Source organism: Hakea prostrata, chromosome 6, assembly GCF_041222555.1.
Source record: "Hakea prostrata isolate BN-2017 chromosome 6, UWA_Hpros_2, whole genome shotgun sequence".
Taxonomy (NCBI): Eukaryota; Viridiplantae; Streptophyta; class Magnoliopsida; order Proteales; family Proteaceae; genus Hakea; species Hakea prostrata.
The window spans coordinates 23,578,237-23,602,103 of record NC_142605.1 but is presented as its reverse complement, the minus strand read 5'-3'; the positions used below and the strand labels follow the sequence as shown (position 1 = coordinate 23,602,103).

General features: G+C 37.2%; 1 protein-coding gene across 2 annotated transcripts in view; it reads right to left on the bottom strand.

Moving 5' to 3' along the window:
- LOC149012735 (lysine-specific demethylase JMJ27-like) overlaps positions 1–23,867 on the bottom strand; it is a 44,585-nt gene that overhangs the window by 3,342 nt on the left and 17,376 nt on the right. For both annotated transcript variants that reach the window (XM_089158324.1, XM_089158325.1), the window contains exons 7-11: positions 8,092–8,421; positions 5,020–5,284; positions 3,879–4,927; positions 2,529–2,601; positions 2,356–2,441 (exon numbers count right to left, since the gene is read on the bottom strand). In XM_089158324.1, the coding sequence (XP_089014450.1) occupies positions 2,356–2,441; positions 2,529–2,601; positions 3,879–4,927; positions 5,020–5,284; positions 8,092–8,421 (1,803 nt within the window). The remainder of the gene's footprint in view (positions 1–2,355; positions 2,442–2,528; positions 2,602–3,878; positions 4,928–5,019; positions 5,285–8,091; positions 8,422–23,867) is intronic.

Sequence of the window (23,867 nt, the reverse complement as noted above, 5' to 3'; positions counted from 1 at the left end):
AAGAAGACCCACAAATCTTCAAAAAAATACTCCAGAACAAGCTAAAAATTGGCTATGACACTGTTCATGTGTACAATGTTCTGGCCTTCTAGAAGTCCAGGTAAGCAGCTGGTTAGATCTATTAATCAAGGGTTCTGCTTATGTCTGTTAGAGTATCTCTTGCCAAGTAGGAAGAGACTGAGAGGACAGCCAAAGGGATTTTCCTTTGATGTGAAGTCATTGACTATACACTTATGATGTAATATTTTGAAATTTTAGTAGCAATAAATGATTTTCCTCCATTTGTCAATAGCAATGGCATATGTTAATTGGTTTCACTATTTTGTATGTTAAAGTACTAAACAAAGTAACATAAAGATACTTGAGAAATACACAATAAAATTGTCTTCATGTCCTTGCAAACCAGAGTATTGGAGGGACTTGGATGCAAGGTGAAACCAACAGTCACCAAAATGCCTGCCTAAGCAACCAAAGCAACATTAGTTGTCAGGGTGGTCACCTTAAGTGATACCTAGGTGAAGAAGCCTTGACAACTTTGTTATAGAGGCAACGTAAGGAATACACAACCAACCCATGGTGCCCAAACCAGCAATTTGATGTGATTTTCAAACAGCTAAAGGTCTATTGTGTTTACAGATACATGATCAAAGTCTTTGCTAAGTTTCAGCACAAAATATGGTCATTGACTACCAACACGGTCAAATGAAATCATACACCAAATCTGTCGAACCAAATAATTTCGACTTTGACCAGGGTCTATACCAACTTCTTTATCTGTACTATTAAAGTGCTGCATGGATAACACATGTTTACCCTGTCAAGGTGAAATGGGATTATTTCTCACTAAGTTACACCAAATACTGCCTTCAAATCAGATAAGTAAATGAAGCCCAAGCACATGTCATAGCTGATGCAGTATTAGTATAACGATTCAATCAGTTCTAGTCCAACCCCAAAAAGAACAGGTCCAATGGGGCTTAGTCCAATGAGAGCTGGACTTAATTAAAATAAGTAGTTAAGTATTAATTTTTAATCTTTTAATTGTTTTAGTTTCCTATGTAAGAGTGAGTGAGATTTGAGATTTTGATTTGAACTTTGATTTTGATATCAACAGGCATTTGTGTTTTATTTCTTTTGTTTGCACTAGGGTGCAATTTAAAACTAATGAGTCATACTATGAAATTATAGGAGAGTTATTGAAACCTGTTTGAGACAAGAAACCACTATTACGCATAACCAAATTAGTTTTATGCTAAACTATTCACCTTATCAAAGACTTACCGGAAAGATTTATGAGTAAAAAAAAGATCCTCATTCGGCTTTTATTGACCTATAAAAAGCTTATGATAAAGTCCTTAAAGCACTAATTTAGCAAGTAGTTGAGAATAAGAAGAAAAAAAAATGTTGCTCCTACCTCCACCAAAAAAAAAAATACAAGTAAATAAGTGAACATAAATATAGATATGTATGATGGCTCAGTGTAAATAAAGATATGTATGATGGCTCATAAAGAAGCATAGGAACTGTGGGGGGGGACAATGTGGTAAAGACAGTTAGACTACATAAAGGATCAGTTTTATTAGAAAATAAGCCTTAAAGAATCAAATCAGTGCTGGAAAAAGAAGAAGGAGAAGATGAGAAAGGAATCACAACAAAGGCCTGCAATTCTAGCAAGTGGAACTAGAATCACAAGCTTCCTTTATTTATAGCTTTCAATGCTGAAACTACAAACTTGTCCTCCAAAAAAGGAAATAAAGTATACAATCTGTTGACAGAAATTTCTAGTATTCTAACCCCTAAGATCTGTCCAAAATAGAAACAATAGAAAAGGAAAGTTCTAAAATTAGTAACTAACAGAAAATTAGAAAGTACGCTTTCTAAAAACTACCAAACCTTGTTCACCAAGGTTCCTATACCAAAAATTGAAGGTAATGCAACATATCCAAAAAGGAAATATCCACAATGGTAAGCTTGCGCACCAAGGCAGCAGCCTTGGTGCTTCCGCGCATTCTTCAACAATGCAGGCCTCCAAGCCTAAACTAGAAAAATGATTTAAGCATCCAAATCATATAATTTACAGGAATGAAACGCTCAAGCCGTCAATCTTTTTGCCACATCCAATTCAATTGTAAACATTAGCACTTCAACATCCTCATATTACAGATGTTCCTGAGTGTTAAAATCCTGGTAGCCCTTCAGAATTATTAATTTCCAAAATAACCTAATAAAATGGGTCTATTCTCCAAATGAAGTTGCACTAGCATAAAATGCTTTTCTGAATAATAGGAATGGCTAATAGTCCAGAAATAGACGAAATTAAAATTAAAAATTACATACAAAAAATCATCTACATACCTTGAGATTCCTAACTTGATGAGGACATCCTGCCGGAATAAATACAGCTTCTCCAAGTTTTTGGACAAATGTCCATGGTTCAATTCCTATAAAGAAAACTTTGGTACATTAGATTCAAAAAGATTTAAAACTGCATCAAGAATGCATTAGTTCTGATAAGGCATAAACGATACCAAATTCCTCTTTGAGCTTTCTCTTGTGCTCTACAGTCAAGTAGAAACTCTGATCATGGATGGGATGAAAAACCTGTATCAAAAAATTACTCTTTGTCACAGATAAGTTGAAAAGAATAAAAACCAATGATGCTCAAATACTGATGAATCAATGACCCTGGAAATTTTTTATCCATGCAAATTACAAAAGTAGGCACACCCTAGTAGACACGATCGATGTTTGATTACATGAGTGCCAAGTCTTCATCCAAGAGGTTTTCTTATAATAGGCAACTTTATGGGTCTAAATATTGAGAAACAAATATGGAAATTATTAAGTAGTCAAGTAGGGGTTCCACTTTTGCATTCTTTTAAATTTAAATTCCGTTACTGTTTTTATACTAACTGAAGTAGATGAGATGTTATAGTTCCAGCCTATCCCAAATTCTAAGTGCAATATTTTAGTAAAAGGGTTTATGTTCTCCATGATTCTGTTTTAAACAAGGGGTGACATAGACTCAATGCCAAAGCCAAGATTTTTTTCAACAGAACCAACTCAAATGGTGAAAGAAAGGGTATCTTGGAACTCTAGTTAGAGTGTGTGAGATGGAAAATGGGAGGAACTTAGAAGATTGGATCCTCAGGTTAGGTTTCTGGTAGATTCCAAAATCTAAACAGATGGTTCTTGCTCTATTTATTCCTTCCACATTCTGTTTGTCTTATTCAAGCAGGTCAAAGCAACCTTCTGCTACCCTCAACACTTGGACTTTTGTTAGCATTTTATTGAATTTCAGTTTAATAATATTGTTAGCTGGGTTTACTTCTAACTTGTTACATGAATCTCTGTAACATTGCCGTCTGAAATTATGTACTCAGCTGTGTTCCCATTTTGTTATCAGAACTGGCTCTAAATCTGCCAGCAAAGTCTGGATACTGCAATATAGCCAACAATATGAGTTTGGATATGTTCCAACTAATTTATCTTATTTATCATGTTTTTCCTAGTTCTGATTTATTTATGCACTCTGGTTCTTCTATATTGCCCACACAGATCAGGACCTTTTTTCTGTTTTCTTAGATACTCAACAGCTATATTCACAGGTTCTAACCAGCAGTCAACAAGAATTATGTAGTTCTGATTACTCTAGCTTGTTATCTATTTCCTCCTCTTAGCTGTTCTGTTTTTCCCTGATTAAGATCCTGTTCAGCCCAAATTCCAAGTGTAACTCTCTGGTTTGAATTCAGCCACCACCAGATACATTTTATTCATGCTTTGTTCTAAGATCATGTGCAATGGTGGTCATCATCATTCACTCAATTATGCCTACATGAGATTCCCTCACAGAATGTTCAAACCAAATCCAACAATACCTGCTCTACAGGATTACAATGGATGTGTCTGAATTCCCTCCTGTACTTCCTGAGGTAAGCTTCTAGCTTAAGGACATCTTGCCTACGGAAAATGTCCCAAAGAGCACCCCCATCTGCTAGTTCAGGCCCCACTTTGATTCCATTAACTACATGACATGCACTTCTTGAATTGGCTTCAGTCTTGATTTGAGATTCACCTTTGGGACCAGAAGACTCAATCTTTTCCTTTAACACATCAAATGGCATTGCATTAGCTAAAGCTTCAGCTTCAGCTTCAGGACATGCATTACTTTCTTCTTGTGTCCTGCTCCCTTTATGTTCTTCATTAATTCCAGCTTCCTCTTCATTCTGATGTTCTCTCAAAACAATCTCAGTCTCTGGTTTCCTCACCTTATTATGCAAGAGAGAATGTGATTTACCCCCCTTTCTCTTTCTACCCCTGATACCTTTAGCCTTCTCCATGCTTTTAATGGTCTCCTTTCCAGCAGTACTGTCCACTTTCTCTTCCAATAGTGAACCAGAAACCACAACTCCCCCATCTGAATTATTCATGCTTTCTTGGGCTTCTGCAGAAGTACTGTCCACTTTCCCTTCTAATGGCAAACCAGAAACCAAGGTTTCTCCATCCATTAAATTATGTCCTCCATTATGTTTCACTGTAAAAGAAGCAGACAAACAAGAGTCTGAGTCTCTATCTCTATATAACATGTTACCATTAGGTTCCACCTTCTCTTCATTTTTTCCTCCGAAAGCACAAGTGTTCACTTTCATCTGTTCTTCAATCCCAGTTTGTTCGTCACCATTTTCAGATTTGACATTCACAACACCATATTTATCTTTCTTATTAACTCCAAGATTCCAAAACTCAGTTTTTGGCTTTACATCATGTCCGTCAACATACTCATCCTGAAGATCTAGGTGTCTACTACATTTGTCATTACAGCCATTTTCTCCATCATTTGAACCAGCCACTTCATTATCTAGTCCTGCTTGCTTGCTGCAGCCCTCTGGATTTGCATTACTCCCAACTTCATTTTGTTGTCCCCCATCTGCAAAATTTGACATCTCGGCATTAACTTCAAAATTAAATAAAGCAAAAGATTCATGTTTCTCATCAAGTTACGATTGGGTTGTTTATTACCTCCAGGCAAGGGACAGGTGGAACCTTCTGTCTTTAAAATATCAGGCAGGATTGACTTCTCTGCAGCAGAAACTTCACTTAAATTAGGATCAGCTAGTGCTGGAATAATTGACTGAAACTTCTCCTCAACCTCTTTGTCTTCTATTTGAGGTTGACCAAATAGTTCTTTTTGATCTTGAGCTCGGTGCTTCTCTTTCAACTCTTTAATCTTATCAAGTTGCGCAATATCCGGGACCACATCAGCTGTGTGTGTCAAAACATTCACCTGAGAGCACAACATACTTTAAAAAAATAATAATAATAACAATTAAAAATTAAATAAATTAAAAAAACTCTTCCACTAGAAATAAACATTTAGAACCTCTCCAAAGTTCACCATAAACATTGTTCCTCAACCAAAATAAATAAATTGCAACCATGGTACTCAGTGCACCTAGGAGAACCAAGGCATCGGAGGGTGACCAGATGCAATTTGACATCAATAAGTTGATTGGAACACCCATTCGGCAACCAAGGCAACACTAGTTGTCAAGGGTCCTATTGCAGAAGTGATCCTCAAAGTGACACCCTTGGAGACATCTTAACAACTATGACTGCAGTTATTCAATATCAATGGAAAAAAGAGGTGGGCGGGGAGGAGGGGGAAACCCGGTCCCAAAGACAACCCACAAGCAGAGACTGGTCAGTTTCCCTATGCAGCCTTACCCCCAACATTTTTTCTAAGAGGCTGCTTCAAGGCCTTGACCTCAAGCAACAACTGTGGTCCACCAACCATTGCGCCACCCCAGGCTATGATTGCAATTGTTAATGAAAATACTGATTAGGTAAACCGGGAGAAATATAGAAAACCAAATTATCAGAAGGGAAAAAAATAAAATTCCAAAAACACTTTATCAAAAAAAAGGGGGGAATATCAAAGGAACAAATTTTCTTTTGGATGAATCTATCAAAGGAACACCTTTTAACCCATATAATGGATATTTCAATTTCATGATTGAACTATTGAACATTGTAATAAAACCTCCATTCTGCATCGTTAACTTACAGATTTCTTCCATTGCATATACTCTCCAGGATTCGTAAGCTAGATGCATTACCAGCAGTTGTCAAGGCTTCATCAAGGCATTACTTAAGCATCCAGGCTGATTTATAGGGGCCTAGGGGGTTACTGCCTTATTGTATGGCGCCTTGCGCTACTTTAGTTGATATCAGAACGAAGTCTAAAATTTATTTATGCTAAATATCATGTAAGAAACTGTTTCTACATTTGATATTTTATTTACTTGAAGATATTATTTATAAACAAGAAAACATCCCCTATCTGAATCCAATTAAAAAAAAAAAAAGTTAAAAAAAATAATAATAAATTCCAAAAGGATAAAAAGGTTAACCCCCCAAGTATGGTATATTTGCATTAGAAAGGGAAAGGGGGATACACACTTAAGTCACCATACTCGCCTCAAATCCGCCCTTGACGGGTACCTTAACGCCTAAACACTTCGACTGGCACTGTGACAACTACGTGCATTACTACACAACATGTTATTTATATTGATCACCTACTACCCCATTTTCTCCCAAAAAAAACACAGATACCAAGGATATTTGTCATGCCAACTAGGCAAAACAAATCAATAGCTTGGCACATAAACTCTCTCCCAGGCAATGCTTTATTGAACTAGGAAGTACCATAGGAAAGAAAGCCACATGATTATATATAATGTAATGGACTCATATTCTTTAGCTGCAAAAAAGAAAATGGGGTTATAGGCAGAAACCAAATTTTAACTGGTTTTCTAATACATAGATTAAAAAATGTCCTTGTGCATAAATAAATAACATTTTGTAAGTGGATCGGTTTTGCTTTTTAGGGCTTTAGTTGAAGAAAAACCCAAATTAAATCAAACGTAGTATTCTTCTTCTTGACACCATATGAAGAAAAGACATAGCCAAATTATGTCAGATGACACCTGAGAAGATATATCCCTGTTATAAACCCATTTTCTCAGTGGTCATGTTATATATGCAACCCCTTAAAAATTAGCAGCCAAGCAGGACACTTTGACATTGATTAACCAATAGCTGCAAAGGTGTTCTATGTTCTACTCCACCTCAATTAATCCCACTAGGGACCACGAAGGCATATATATGTTTTCCAGCCCGACAACTTAAAGGTTGGTGCTAACAGTAAAGCAACTGAAAGACTTGGCCTTCCCAAACATGTGGATCGAAATAATGAACAGCATTTTTTGAAGAAAGAAGAAACTTTGCATGTATGGTGGTATTGAATTGAACCTGCTCCTTGTTAAAAAATCCTGTTGAGAAACTATGGCCAAGCAGAATGTGAAGACATTGTTTGGCAAATTGCAGAAATATATATTCACCTTCATCCACCACTGTCTGCTTTTTGTGGCCCCTTATGAGATACGCTACTTGTGTTCATCGTCAACAGAAGAGGAAGACGAAGCAAAGTCAAGTCCACCTTATGACTATGTTTATGAACAAGCAAAGTCAAGTCCAACTTATGACTATGCTTACTTACCTAACAACTTGGGTGTACCCTTCGATATGCTGACTGGCAAAGCAACTGAATAACTTGCCCTTCCCAAACCATCTAGAAGACAAGTTGAAAACGGAGCCAAGGATCCATTATACCACTTGACATATCACCAGCACAGGGAAGGACAATAAGAAGAAAGGGACATAAAAACAGGATGAAACTCCCATTTCAGCCAAAGATTAGAAGTGCATGAAAAGGCTTGCAGCTAAGTCAGTGCAACCAAGGAGATTGACAATAGCACAAATTAGCAAGTGAGGTCTCTCAAGGCTAAAACATTTGCTGCCCTTTTGTCTCACTTATATCCTTCTTGTACCCTGACCATTCATTCAAAATGGGTGATGAGATTATCAAGGTCATCAAATGGCCCACAAGTTTACCTAACTAGAGATAAACCAAGATAGGCCTCATGGATAATATAGAAGAAGCATCCACTTCCTGCTGTCAGATTCTAAGGCACGTTCAACACCAGAAAAGATAAATAAGCCATCAGAAATAAAAGAAAACGACCATACCGCATCAGACATGTCACAATGAAGCTTGGTAACCGAGTCCCCACGGCCTAGCTCTTCAGGAAATCCATAAGCAATATATGTCTTTGGCCCAAGGTCTGGCTTCAAGCACTTCTTCGGCAACTTTACAGCAAGGTTAAGAAAGCCAAAGTTGGGATGGGTGTATTCTTGAAATGGCAAAGCACTGACAAATTCTGCACCATGCCTTGGTAACCGCTTCTCGAAAAAATCTGATGGTGGCCAATCTTTTAGCTTCAAAATTGTAGGCCACATGTTTTCATAAGTTCGACCCTCTGAATAGCCCTTGAAAAACTGGTGAATATTGACTTCTAACTGCATATTGTCATATTAATTGGCAAATAAGTGACGGGACAAGACAGACTGGAACTCTTAAAATTCAGATCCAAAAACACTAGTCCATTCTTAAATTTGGAAATGAGAACCCCATGTCAAACCCATCTCAACATCCCACAATATAATTGAAATTCAAACTAACATCAGTCAAGCACAACACCAGAAACTGCAAATTTTCAGAATTTTACAGTAGTTCATAAATCAGCTAATTCTTTCAGAGAACTAACTAGTTAGCTTAGCTTATTGATGCAAGTGATTTCTAAACTGCAAATGGATGTGAAAAAAATGCACTGCATACTTATATACTCAAGTTCAGATCTTGACCCTAATCTTAATAATGAATATAAATCATTTTCCCCTTTCCTTTTAGTATCTGGTATGTGAGAGATATTTCTATCTTCAACTGGGAACACTTCCTACTTCTTGAATTAGGACCCAAAGGAATCCAATGCATTGATTGTAAATAGGTGGAGATGGTTATAACTGCTGATTCCATAACTCATTCATGTTACTATTTATTCACCTAATTTGTTTGTTCCACATGTTCAAAGTCAATATAGGTGGTCTGGTCACTAATCAGATCTAGCAATACACCAGCTGGCTTTTTATATCATTATTGTAGTAAGAGATCGAAAGTAGAGAAGTAAACGGATAGACAAAAATCCAAATTCGAGGGGGTTACCTGGAATGAAAGAACAAAAATGGATTCATGAAGGTTTAATTACAGAATCACTTCCCAACTGTATGTTCCGGGTTCGTCTAGATAATGAAGATCTGATTCTAGGTTATGTTTCAAGAAAAATCCGACGTAGTTTTATAAGGATACTACCAAGAGATCCTATTAATAATCGGATTTGAATTTAGACGCACCAATTTTAAGTTGGATATTATCCAATTCAATTAGATATTTGATGGATACTATTCGTATCAGATATATCCGTATCCGACTAAAGTTTAATTTTGGGAATACATCATTGTCCCTTCATTAATATTCATAAATAGTAACTAATTGCATTAATGATTAAACTACCAATACACCATTACATTAATTGGGCTCAACACTCAAAATGAGTTAAAAACCCCTTTCAGATTCGGATACTTTAAAGAATTTGGATCGAATATTATCCAAAAGTCTGATTAACTAAACAAATTCGAATTCGGATATAAATTTACACATCTGACGGATACTGGATTCGAATTCAGATACTGTGTTTAATAATCGGATTCGACTTTGGACATGGTAATATTCCAGGCTGAATTCGATCCGTTTACATCCCTAATTAAAAGGATTTGAAAGGGGGGGGGGGACTACAGTGAATCAATTAACTGAAATCTTAGCTGATCTTCCCTGGAAATTTGAGTAAGGAGTAATTCTTTTGGAGTTTCTAGAACAATATTTGAAAGTATGAAATAGAACCATGATTTGAGATCTCAGTCTCACTGATCCAAAAAACCAAGTTGAACCAGGATAGACAAATTCTGCTAATTTTTTGTGGGAACTCCTTTGGACATCTCAGTGGATTTTTGACCCAGTTTGAATCTAAAATTTTGTTTACAGCCTATTTTAGAACATTTGAAAATAGGCTTTTGAACATAATGCCACTATTAAACTTTGTAACAAGTCCGTCCAGAATTTGACTTTGGAGAATAGGTTGAAATGTTACAACGCACTAAAAGCCAAAAAAAACCCTATCCTTAATCTTAACATATAAGAAGCAAGAATATATATTGAAGCAAAACAACTTAAATAACTATTAGAAATGGAAACATGCAGAACTCATAAACCTCAACATTGTACAATCTCAATTGAGTCAGTTGACTCAAATATACATCAAATACTAAAGTGTTCAACTGATGATACATCATTCCAAAGCTCAAATTACAATAGCAAGAAATATAAAATATATACTAGATCACTCTACATTTCGAAGCATGGAATTTTGTTAGGTTTCCCATGTCATAGATTTCAAATCTAATTAGTCTTTGGTTTTTTTCAGTGGCAATGCCCTTTTCTTGCAGTAAATTTTCTGACAAAAACCAAGCCAAGAATGAAGTTCTGGCACTCCAGCACGGCTATGCAATGGAAGGAAACTGCTACAATTGACCCTCTTCTTTTTGCTCAAAGAAACAAAAGAAATAAAAAGAGATTGGTCATGCTCAACCGAGATCTTGACACAAATTCATTCAGAAAACTAATTGAGTCTGCCTAGGTTCTCTGAGAAGGTGCTTCAACCTTGTAGAACATAATCAAGAAGTTCTTCTGTTCCATCATCAGGTTGCCAGTAAAAGGAAGGGAAATGAAATGAAATTGATTTAAGAAAGAAAATTGAAAGTGAGAAGGTTTAGTTTCGTAAATATGACACAGTATGCTATTTAAAAATACACACATATTCAGTAATTACTTACTGGATGTAATCTTTATCCATTTCTTTTTGGTGAAATAAATGGATTTCATTGCAAAATTTAACAACAGATTCGGAAAGTTTGGAATCAGTAACATACACATGATACATAATAAATACAAAACATCTCCATTTTAGTATTGATTTGATTTACTTATAAATAGATTTGGTTGCCACATAATGCAATATTTAGTGACCAATTCTGAATAGCATTCTTTTGGGTACTAAAACTGATGTAGGAGAAACCCTAGAAACTAGGGGACCTACAAAGTGGGCTACTAGACTCTTAGAATTAAACGCCTATTCTTGACAAATAGTAAAGAAAGGAATTTTGCAGCATTTGCAATCTGATTTATCATGCATGTAAGACAGCTAAAGTAGAGAAATAAACACGATAAGTCTTACTGGTAAGCACAACTAAACAAGGATCAATAGGGAAACAAGGGAATGGGGATCTTGGCACCATAACACTAAATTGAATGCAAGAGTATTAAGAAACTTATAGAAAATTAGAGCTGTCTTAATCAATATCAGATTTCTAACAAGGAATTCAACAATTAACAATGTAAAGGGAGTCTTGGGAAGTTTTTGTTTTAAACAAATAAATGAGAAATATTTTAGGAGAGATAATGTTACCTGCTGACCCTGGCTGCAAAACAGGGGTTAGAAAGCATCTAGGAACAGAAATAAGATAAAGAAAAAAATATTTTGAAGTAGTGGGAATCCTAGAAAAGGAGAAAATAATATTTTGAAGTAATGGCATATTCTAGGAAAAAGAGTAGGTGATAAGAGAGAGGGAGAAAAATAAAAGAAACAAAGAGAAGGGAAAGGAGACTAACAAAAGACAACTAGACTAACAAAAAAGGAAGAAAAAAAAAATTTATTCTGCCAGAAAAACAGAACCGTGGGTTTGGGGAAGAAGAAGAAGATTTCCAGGAAAGAAACTAAGGTCTTTTTTGAGAAAGAAAAAAAAAAAAAAAAAAGAGTAGATCTTTGTAGAGGAGAGCAAGGAGAAGTTTTCTAGTGGGAAACAAAGGTGAAAGGAGGAGAGAAAGCTTACTTGGAGAGAGGGAAGAAAACCAGCCGCGTGAGCTTTTTCTAATTCTTTTCTTTCATTCATAAATTGCCAAAAACGAATTTGATACAAGGTTTAAATAAAAAAAAATTGATTCCTCACAATCCTACATGTTTAATTCCCAAAATAACCCCAACTTAAGTTGTATGTATAACCCAAACTCAAAATATTCAAAATTGGGCCCAAACAGACTCTAGGCCCAGCCCATAAAGACTCAAACATGAAATCAAAATATTTCAATAGTAAACTACTACCCAACCTACTAAGACTAAGAAAATAACATGACAAACTGCCTATGAGCAATGTTTCTCATCGAACCATAGGATCCTAGCAATCTAATAACCTCCGAACTCATCATCCATCCACATAGATGTTGTCGTGGGATGATCTCTACGTCGGCGTCGGCGTCTCCGGTAAACTCGAAACTGCTCACTGATGTCTTCATCAAAAAGTAGTCAACAGACCCAAAAGAGAAAGGATTACACTACATCAGAGGAACAGCTCACTAAATCCATTGGAAGGATCTCCTCAAGCTCTAGAGGAGGATCCTGAAAGGGTATCAAAGAGTCAACCAACATCGATGGTGTCTTTGACATCCAATCAACAGAAAAATTGGCCCTCCTACCAACATGGCCAAACCAAACTCACCCATTGGAAGCAACTAAGATTCTGATATCCGCTGTAAGTCTTGCGAACCTCCCTTGAATACTAACGCCCAGATCAAGCAAAGAAATCGCCTTCACCAAATCAGACTCAACATACAACGGCACCCCAACTCCACAGCCAACGCCAAGCCTTCCTTGATAGTCAATAATCCCGCCTCAAGGGATCGAACAATCACTGATCTGCTTCACAAATCCTCACGTAAAACACCACCCAGCTGGGTAAAATTTCCTAGTCCACCCACAGAAGCATCAATGTGTAATTTGAAGCTTCATTCTGCCGGTAATTTCAACAACACCAAGCCTTTCATTCCCGCTGGCCCTGCCACCACAATCTGGCAAGTCTTCCAGCCTCAATCATTGACTGAACATAATCATAGTAATGGCATTTCCATCTCCAAGTTTCACAAAGTCCTTTTCATGACTGTTCCTGTTACGCCATCCCCATAGAGAGAATGACATGCAGGTGAATCTGACTGTCCATCCCAGGTGCCACTTTGAAGCGTCTCCACATAAGTTCAACATGAATCATTCCTCATGGCCACTATTAAAAAAACCCCAATCCCTTTTATGAGGCAGCGCCATCTTCACCCAGATTCCTCTAGTGAAACAGCAGTTTCTAAGGACACGCAGACAGTCTTCCTTCACATGCAAGCAAAAGCAACAAACTTCCTAATCCAAAATCCTCATTTTCTTTTTCTTTTTTTCTGGTGTTAACAAGGAGTCAGCCACTACACTCCAGCCATAGAAATCAACTAACCCAAAAAGGAACCTTAAGAGACCAAATCACTTTCCACATGTTTGCAACAGCATTAGCATTAGTGTGATCCAAATTAACACCTACAAGAAGGTTACAAGCAGAGCGAAAAATTCCATCAATGAGGGCAGCCAAATAAAGATATGACAGCCACCATCCCAAGCAGGAGGGCTACAGCATTCTATGTTTCTAACTTCAAACAGACTTCATGAGGAGATATTGAATTTGGCCCACTTCCAAGTGCCATTGTTGTTTACATACTGTTCAACTTCTTCCATTCGCATGTTACAGGGAACGGGAAGAGACACTGGCGCCACCATAGGCACACCATAATCAAGCCAGTTATCCATCCAAAACAATGTATTCTTCCCATTACCAATAGAGACACTGCAATTCACTACCACCTTTGGCAGAACTTGACCAAAGCTTTCCACAGAGAGGAATCCACACTATTAACAGAAAAAGGGAAACGGTGCCAATTAGGACCATATTTAGCCTTTAAAAGAGCTTTTGTCCAAAGAGAATTCTGATGAAGATAACCCCAAACCAACTTCATCAAGAAAGCAACATTACCTTTCACCAAATGTCTAAACCCCAGACCCCCTTCATCCTTAGGATGGCAAAGAGTATTCCAAGTCAAGAGAAAGATCTTCTTTTGTTGCATCATGTCAACCAAATAGATGCCCAACACACCTTCTCCAGCTCATGAAAAATCCTGAGAAATGGCAGCAGCTTTCTTAGAATAATAAGGGATGGTCATTATTACCGATTTAGCCAAAATTAGCCTTCCAAATAGGGACGGAGAACTAGCTTTCCGATTTGCCAATCGATCCTTGACTTTGTTCACAATATAGTTGTACATACCTTTCATTTCTCTCCTGTTCTAGATAGGGACTCCAAGGTAACAGCAAATATCATCCATTCCACAAATTTGCTCTTCTAGGTAATTCCTTTAGCTTTTCTGCTGTCTACATTCTTTGAGAAAAGGTTTCAAGTCTCCTCCACACTAACCTTGATGCCTGAAGCATCACAAACTTTTTCAAACAATTGAGAATAATAGCCATTTGTTCAAGACAGGCCATAGTGAATAGGACCACATCATCTGGAAACATCAAATGTGAGATACCCAAACCTTTATTTCCCACCTAAATTTGCTTCCACCTCCTGCTAGAGGCAACATCCTGAATACAGTAAGATATTACATTTTGGCGAAAGAAGAAATTTTGCCTTTTCGCCAAGTAGCTAAACAAAACTTGCTTCGAAATTGAAAAGTCCAATTTATCGGCCAGAATTTCATCATTTTCGCCAATTAGCGAAACGAAACTTGCTTTGAAATCGAAAAAGTTCAATTTATCACGGAATCTCGCAAGAAGTCTGATATTTAGGATATTTTGCCTATATAAGGCAAGCCAATCAAAAATTTCACCAGTTTGGGAAAAAATTTGATTCTCGCTCTTAGACCTTCTCTCTCTTAATCTTGCTTGATTTTTGCAATTTTTTAGTCGATCTTTGAATCTAGGAATAGTATCTGCATGATTCTCTTACTAACAAACATGTGCATCGCGTCAATCAAGCGGCATTTCACTCGAATCTTGGAGATTTTCATCTCAAAGGTACCATTCTTCTCCAAACTAGACTCTCACAAAATGGATGATAGAATGTAGTCGAATGGTATGGATTTAATATATGTTGAACATCGTGGGCTAATCTATGAACTCATGGTGTCCAAACTTTTCTTTACAAAGTCATTTATTTATTTATTTTAGGGCACCAAAAAAATTTATTTTTCTACACTAAAAAATGCAAAAGATATATATGCCTTTGTATGGACATGGATTTAATATATGTTGAACTCCATGGGCCCATCTATGGTCTCAAGGAGTTGAAATATCTTTCCACCCAATAAATAATTACTATATTTTTTTAAAATTATTAAAAAATTATTTACAAAAGTATAAATAATTAAGAAAAATAGGAAAAAAGGTTTTGGAAATTATAGAAAAATATGGATCGCTCTCTATATGATTTTGAAGTTTTTGTCCGTATGGTTTCATTGCCAATTTTGGGATGGGCAGCCTATTTTCTTGCCAAAAAATTTTAAAAGTTTATTTTATATATTTGAAAAAAAATACATGGGCAAGGGAAAAGTTACTAGCTAAGTACATGATTTTTTCTTTGTCTGGAGAAAATTATTTTAGTGTTGTTCAATGACTTATGCAATCATTTTGCATGCAACAGTGATCATGTCTGGGAGTGGGAGTCAGAGACAAGGCGAATCATCTGGAGGCACGTGGTTCACAGGCATAGCAAAGGCAAAGGGAGGGTGTAGAGCAACCACAGATGAAGGGGGAGGGTAGACAGCAAGGAGTGGGGCACAAGCACAGAGAGTAGTAGGAGGGAGGGTTGACTTGCATGGCAGTATCGCGTGATGTTCAAAAACAAAACCAAGACACATTGAAATTTTTGCAGTAAGAGGTTTATGGGAGGTGGCATGCAAGGAGAAGGAGAGGGAGATGAGGCGTGCAATGGTAGAGAGCAAGAGCAAGGGAGGGCCAAAGCTAGAGCTACAAGAGCTAGTCTCTCTACGGATGCAGGGGCTGGAGCATCTATGTTTGGGTGGGGGGTGGTATGTTTCGCATGTTCAATCGATCAAAAGTCAAAAGGATGCTCCTCCTCCATCAGCTGATTATCCACAGCATCAGGAACCGATACTAGAGCAAGTTCCTGACGTTTTTAGGAAGAAGGGACAAAGTAGCCCAAGATCACAGTTGTATGGATGAACATGAAGGGAAAGATTAAAGAAGCAATGGCAAAGTGGATGTTTTTCCACACCATTCCAACAAACACAAGATAGGACCGTACTATAAGAATATAATAGACACCATTGGATCAGCAAGTTCTAGATATGGAGGCCCCACCCTTAAAGATGTCATGACCACCTATTTGACATAGCATGAGGAGCTAGAGACATGTATTCGAGATATGAGGCCCTTCTAGGAGACGTACGGATACGCCATTATGTCTTATAGATGGATAGGTCCAATAAAAAAAATCCACCATCAACTTCATGATGTATTGTGATAGGACTATCTTCTTGATATCTTTAGATATTACTAATAGGGTGAAAGATCATAGATATATCTTTTGATTCCTACAAGAGGTGGTGGTGTAGGCGGGGTGAGAGAATGTTGTACAAAACGTCATTGATAACAGCTCCAATTTTAAGAAAGCGGGTGAGATAATGATGATGTCAACAGAGTATTATCTATTTTGGACACCCAGTACAGCCCACTGTATCGACCTCATACTAAAGAATATCGAAAGATCCACGTTGTCGAGAGTGTAGTGGACAGGGGTCGATTGGTGACAAATTTCATTTATAATCATACCTACGCTCTCGACATGAAGAGGTAGGCATGTGGAGGTGACTTAGTGCGACCCGATCTCACAAGATCCCTGAAAAATTACATCACTCTCAACAGTATAATGGGGAAGAGGACAAGTCAAAGATCGATGTTTGCATCTAGAGTGGTTCGATTGGAGTAGATCTCGTTTTTATAAATAAATTCCATATAATTATTTCATTTTACAAATTATTACGCTATCTATTAAGTACTAACTTAATGTGTTTGTCATAATTCAGGACCACCAACGGGCGCACTGTGCAGAGCACCATATCTCTAAACAATTTCTGGAGAAAGGTGGGAATAGTTCTGCAGACCAGGAAGCCCATTATGAAGGTCTTGTATATGGTGGACTCCTCTATAAAGAGGCCCACTATGCCCCACATGTACACAGCCATTCATCTCATATAGATTGCCATACAGAAAGCAAATCTTCGTAAAGGGCTAGGTGGGGATAGTTTTGCAGACCATGTAGCCCATTATAAAGGTCTCGTATACGATGGACTCCTCCATGAAGGGGCCCATTATTTCTAAAGACAAATGAGGATAGTTTTGCAAACCATGGAGCTCATTATGAAGGTCTTGTATATGGTGGACTCCTCCAGGAAGGGGCCCACTATGCCCCCCACAATATACAAGACCTTCATAATGAGCATCATCTCATAAAGAATGCCATATAGAAAGCAAATCCAAAAGGTCGCATAGGTTTCCCAGACATCATCGATAAACGGTGGACCAATCATCTTATGCATCCGTCACAGAAGGTTGGTAAGTAAATATCCTAGGTTGTTGCCTTATTGGTACTAAGGAAGAAAATTCGACCGAAACAAGAATTTTGACCTTGCAAAAGGCCGAAATTTCGATCTTTCGGTCGAAACTGTACGACTTTTTCTGGAAATTGAAACTTCAATTTCGGGCCTTGTATGGACTCAAAATGATTTGGATTCTTGCACACTACATATTTCAAGCATAATAAACACAATGGAACTAGTATTTTGCCCAAAAAAAATTTATTGAAAATTTATCATTCAAGTATACTAACAAATGATTGGTTCCGACAAGTGCAAATTGTATTGCATACAGGTATAGAATCATCAGCATACATGAATTGTTTGGTAGAATTGTCACATATATAACAAGTCAACAAAATAAAATGATCGACTAGATCAAGTGATGGTGTCTCACATATATTAAGTTGAAGCCTATATTATATACAAAGAACGAAGTTTCGGCGAATTTCGCCGTTTCGCACGGGCGAACTAGGGAACCGGCGAAATGCGAATGTCGCCGATTTAAACAATATCTCGTCATTTGCCTTTGGATATTTAATTGAACATTACCAACATCCCTACCCCCATTAATATTCTAATAAAGTGGCGGAGCCGTGGGTGTTTGGTTGTTTTTAATTTAAATAATAAATATATAAAACCCACGGGCAGCCGTGGCGTGTGTTTGTTATCTTTTCTTTGTAATGGTAAAATACCCCAACGTATCTCCCGCCTTCTTCTTCTCTGGTCGCGCCGTCTCGGCGTTCCTCTTGCTCGGTCGCATTCCGGGCTTCCATTGGCTTCGGGGGTGCGTCGTCTTCTTTGGTCGCCATTTGAGTTTCGTTTCGTCTCTCTTCTTGCTTGTTGTTTGTTTTTCGGTTTTTTCTTTCCGTGCGTGGTTTCTTGTGGTTTCGGTTTTGCCTTCGGTGTTTCTTTCTTCCCGGGTTGCGTTGTCGTTGTTTTTGGTTTTGGTTACTCTTTCCTTTCATTGTCGACCGTTTCTTTGCCGTCGGCTCCCTTTTCGCGTTTTCGGGCTTTGTTCGTTTCGGTGGGTTTTTATTCGTGTCTCCCGGTTGCGCCGAATGTGTTCCATTTATATATATATATATATATATATATATATATATATATATATATATATATATATATATATATATATATATATATATATATATATACTTTTTTAATTATTAAAGTCAGAAAATGAAAAATGGTAGCAAATAATATGAAGATAAGTAATAAAACACAATCACAGATCATAGTCCTAAGCTAAACATATATTAATTTCAAGGCAATACATGATCATTTAAGGCATGAACAAAACAAAAATAAAATAAAATAAAAGGAAAAAGTTTGGAACTGTTGGGTATGGCTTATGCTTCACATTCTATTGTTGCCAGATTTTCCTTTGTAGTTGTTGTGGCTTAGGAGGTGCTTGGAGGCAAAAAAAATGAGCAAAAAGGTGTTTGAAGGCAAAGGAGTTGTAAAAATTAGGTGAAATTAGGTGAAAATTGGGATAGAAATCAACAAAAACTAAGGAAAAACATGGTGGAATGTTTAAATGTTCGAAATTTCGGTCGAAATTTGACACTTTTCCAAAATAATTGGAATTTTGTTTCATTTTTTAAAAATGCAAACATTTCGACCAAAATTTCGGTCGAATTTTCTTCTATGATTGGTACTTGATAATTAATTCACTCTTATATTACTGAAAATCTTAAATCTAATTGTGAGTTTATGAATTGTGCAGCCTATTTATCTCAACCCTAAAAATCAATACAATGACTGCTTGGGATTGAACCCAAACCAACTTGAGGCCGTGATGCAGGTGATTGGGACGTTGGAGCCAAACTCGACAATCTTTTTGCAGTAACAAGGTGAGATAGTAGGGAATTAAGACTTAAGACTTGCATTTGATTTTTGAAAGAATTTAACTAACCATCATTACAATTTACAAATAATTGTAGATGAAGATTTTTAGGGATGCATTTAGGTCCTTTGGTTCAGATGTTGCCATGAAGGGATAGGCTAACTCTGATCTGGCTTAGATCCATAATTATTATTACATTTTACAAATTGATAGATTATCTACTAAGTATTAATTTACTGTTTTTGTCATAATGCAGTTGAGTGGTGGGTTCTTTATGGTTCAAGTGCATCAAACCTCAAAAAGTGGCGATCAGGGTCCTCTCCAAAACTTGCTCCGTCTCTGGGTGCAAAAGAAATTTCAGTACATTCAACTTAAGCCACTCGAAGAGGAAGAATAGATTGGGAAGCCGACGCCTTAATGATCTAGTCTTCATCCACTAATCCCTTAGGTTGAAGATACATGAGGGACAAAGTGAGGGGTAAGGGGCAACAAGAGACCACTGACCTCACCAATATCTTCAAGGTGGAATCAAATGATGAGAATCCCCTCATTGATTAGGTGAGGGACAAGGATGAGCCTATGTTGAACCAGCCTGGAGGGAGGCCTAACCCAGAGATTGCTCGTCATGCAAGAGTTGATGTTGATGCATTCACGGCATCTATAGAGGGGCAGGCACACGCATAGGAGGCAACTGGTATTGTGGCTGAGGATTGGATGATGGCCCCAACCACATAAGATGATGAGCTTTTGCCTTTGACGCTCGATTTGGAGGATCCAAATGACACCCTCACTCCTAGTTAAACTCTAATGATGATGGGGATGGTGGGGATGAATATGAGACTGCAAGTGATGAGGATGATGATAGTGATGACAATGGTCATGGTGTTGGACGACTTCGACAACCTATACCGATTCCACTACCAAAGACATAGTTGCCCCTTAGAGATACATCAGGTGTGTAAGTGAGTTATTACACCCATGCAACACGAGATGCACACCATGGTGGTTTAGCATTGGTTGTCCTACAACATACAACCAAAAGGGAAAGGGGAAGCAACATCAATATGGCTATAATGACACCTCCTAATACGGGTTCTACCATGCTTTAGATGTGGGCAGCTTGGCAAGCTTGATGGAATCCATGAGCTTGGATGAGCCTAAAGGCTCCACATCTACTTATACGGCTTACGATTATGGACCCTATGGTGTCCCTTTTAGTCATGGACATTATGGTATCCCTTTCGTTTACAATGATCATGGGTCCGGGGCAGAGTCAACTGTGGAATCCATCTTCAGATGGCAACCACCACTGGAGCCATCTCCTCTTCCATATTCGTATTGCACATTCCCTCCATCAGGATTTCTTAGGTGTATGGATGACGTGGCCTACAAAGCTATAGTTGCTAACTACATCAACAACCATAGTAGGAACATGTAATGAGATCTTTATGTACATTAGTTGGGCGAGAGGATCATTGCGACCAACTTGTGCCCAAGTCAAGGGATGGAAACACCTAGGCATTCACCTTGGTATGAGATGATGGAGCCACCATAGCACAGCAGGCAACATCATGGCTTAGGTTATTCTTATTTCTTATTCTACACTTGTATTTGTATAGTTGTAATTAACTAATTGCATAGTTGTATACTTCCATATTGAATTTTAGTTGTCTTTTTTTCTTGCATTTTAATGAAGATCTATGGGTTCTCTTGCATCACTTTCATATTTACATTGGTTAAAATTCATTTTCCAAACATCCAATTTCGCTCCCATACAGTCGGGCATGTGTTAATCAAGAACACCACTTTGGGTTATGTTTTAGGCAAAGAATAACACTCCTAATGTGTTGATTGACCTCAATAGGCTAGACATCAAAAACCAAGCTAGAATGACCCCAAATACCCCCTAAAACTTGGAGTCAAAATCTGGTTGAAAACATTCCAAAATTTCAGTGATATTGCGCCAAAATTTATGTATTACGTATCAAGATGACCGAGTTGAGCAAAATTCCACACCTTGAATACAATGTGTCGGACTTCCCATACACGAAAAAAATTAAAGAAGGTAGTTCGGATTAGTTTGGAATTAGTAACATACACATGATAGGTGATAAATATAAAATGTTTCCATTTTAGTATCAATTTGAGTTACTTCCCTACCATTTATTTCCATTGCAAGGGAACAAAGCCTTGGGGAATCAAAAGAATAGAAGGGATTGAATATCCATAAGCTTTGAGATGGTTTGATTTTGCAAGGAATTGGCAAAGGCATTAGAAATACTTAAAAAGAAATCGTTATTGGTTCTACCTCCTATTTTTTATGAAGAGAATGAATCTTTTTATCAAAGGATCAAAAAAAAATCCTTTTTTTTCTCTCCACTCGGACCAATCCGCCTACTTGGCTTCTTGTATTTAAAGCACTGAGAACAAGGTTCAAGAACTCAATGTCGAGGCTGGTTTACGAGGTCAACGAGAAACCGAGGTCTTCAGATCCAGAAGCTTGTGTTGTTGAACTGATTTTGCTATACTGCTAAGTTTTGGCATTTTAGAAACATCAATTTTCTTTTTGGATGAATAAAAAAGTTTTTATGAACAAACAAAGCATCCATCTATTAGTTTTAGTAGAAGAGCACTCAAGATGGAACTTGTGGATTCAACTCAAGTTTGTTGAATGGATTGCTCTTGGGAACTTGGACTTCACAGCAAGATAGGCCCTTCTTTGTGTACAATGTTCTTCATTCACATAAGATATTGTTCACAAATAAGAAAATATACCCTATTTGGATCCAATATAAATAGTTTAATATTCCAAAATGATAAAAACTAAACACCCATTGTTCAAGAAAAAAAATCTAGAATGGATAGGGACAACTCAAGGTCATGGGAAAAGCCCAATGTAAGACCCAAGAACAATAGGCTAGAGCCCAATAGGGAAGGGAGAGGGGACTATAGGAGTAACATCCATCACAAAACAAGGTAAGGTGAAAGGGAAAAGAAGTCTAGGATATGAGGAACTCAAAAATTAAATTAACTAAAATGAAGAAGTTCCGCACTCAAAGTATCTATTACACTTACTACTTTCCTTTCTTAAATGGTTTGTTCAAGAACACAGAAAGGAAAAGGAGATTGAGGCAAAAGGATTCAGGGCATAATGTTGACAAAAACCAAAATACAAAAGCTAGTTTGTAAAGACAACGAGCATATGAATTGTGAACAAGGTTCTAAATATCGCAAAATTTTGCGGAAAATTCGTCATCTCGATACTGAGCTAAATAAAATTTCCACCGAAACCGAAAAGTTTCAGATTTTTTTGAATTTTCGGTAATTTTGCCAAGAGTTCGGTAACTTCAGTGGAATTTCAAAGAAATTTCGAAAATCACGCTGAAACCTTGAAAATTTTGAAAATTCCAAGGTATACCATACAAGGCTTATGACTAAGGATAAGGATATAATGGTTTAAGGATATAGTGGTTCATCTGTTGATTGTATTAGCATGTCTACGTATAGGTATGGAAATGAACTAGATGCATCATTTATGGACTCCATCTTTGGATATCCATTAGGACCATGGTGGGAGATCTCGCGAGATATCTCGTTTTTCAAGTAGGCGAGACGAGATGGAGGTTGAGAGCAGAGAGTTGGGATGTCTCGCCATATCTTGCCATATCTCGCCCTGGATCTTGCTGGAACTCTCAATTTTTGCCTTTTTTTTTGTGGATTTCTAATGGATTTTCACTTGCAACTACTCTTAGCACATCTACAACATCGAAGGAAGAACAATCATTCTCTACTTGTCTTATGAACTTATGATTTAATGACTTATATGGAACTTCTAATGGTTATATAATTTTATTATTCTATTCTTGAAAATTGAGATTGTGATACTTTTATGGATGGAATTTTGATAACATTTAGGTTATTAGATGCATTTGATACACTTGCTTTTCATTTATATGCCTTAAAAGGTTCTATATTGCATGTTGTCATAACTGTATAACTTTGCAGTCCCTAATCCTACAACATTTCGATTTCACACTCTAGGTAGACTTAGAAATCATACTTAGGGTTGTTTTCTAACAAATCCAAGGCCACAAATATATTCAGAAGGCCTTACATAGGCTAAATACCAAGTTTCAACCCAATTGGGACCCTAAAACACCACCGAGTTTAAGCTAAAAAATTGTATATCTCGACCAAGATCTCACCAAGATGGTTGAAATCTCACTCAAGAGTGAGATCTTCTACCATGATTAGGACCAACACAACTAGCTATGCTAGTGATCGGACTTTATGGATAACTTTATCCATACCATGTCATGACGTGCTTATGCCCAGTATTCAGAATACTCCATAACCCAAGGGATGGATCCAACCCGACACATACTTGTATATTGAATTATAATTGTTGTATTTGTTGTTGCATTTAATGAAAATCTTAGTGTTGTCTTGCATAATATACATTTTTACATTGGTTAAAATTAATGTTCC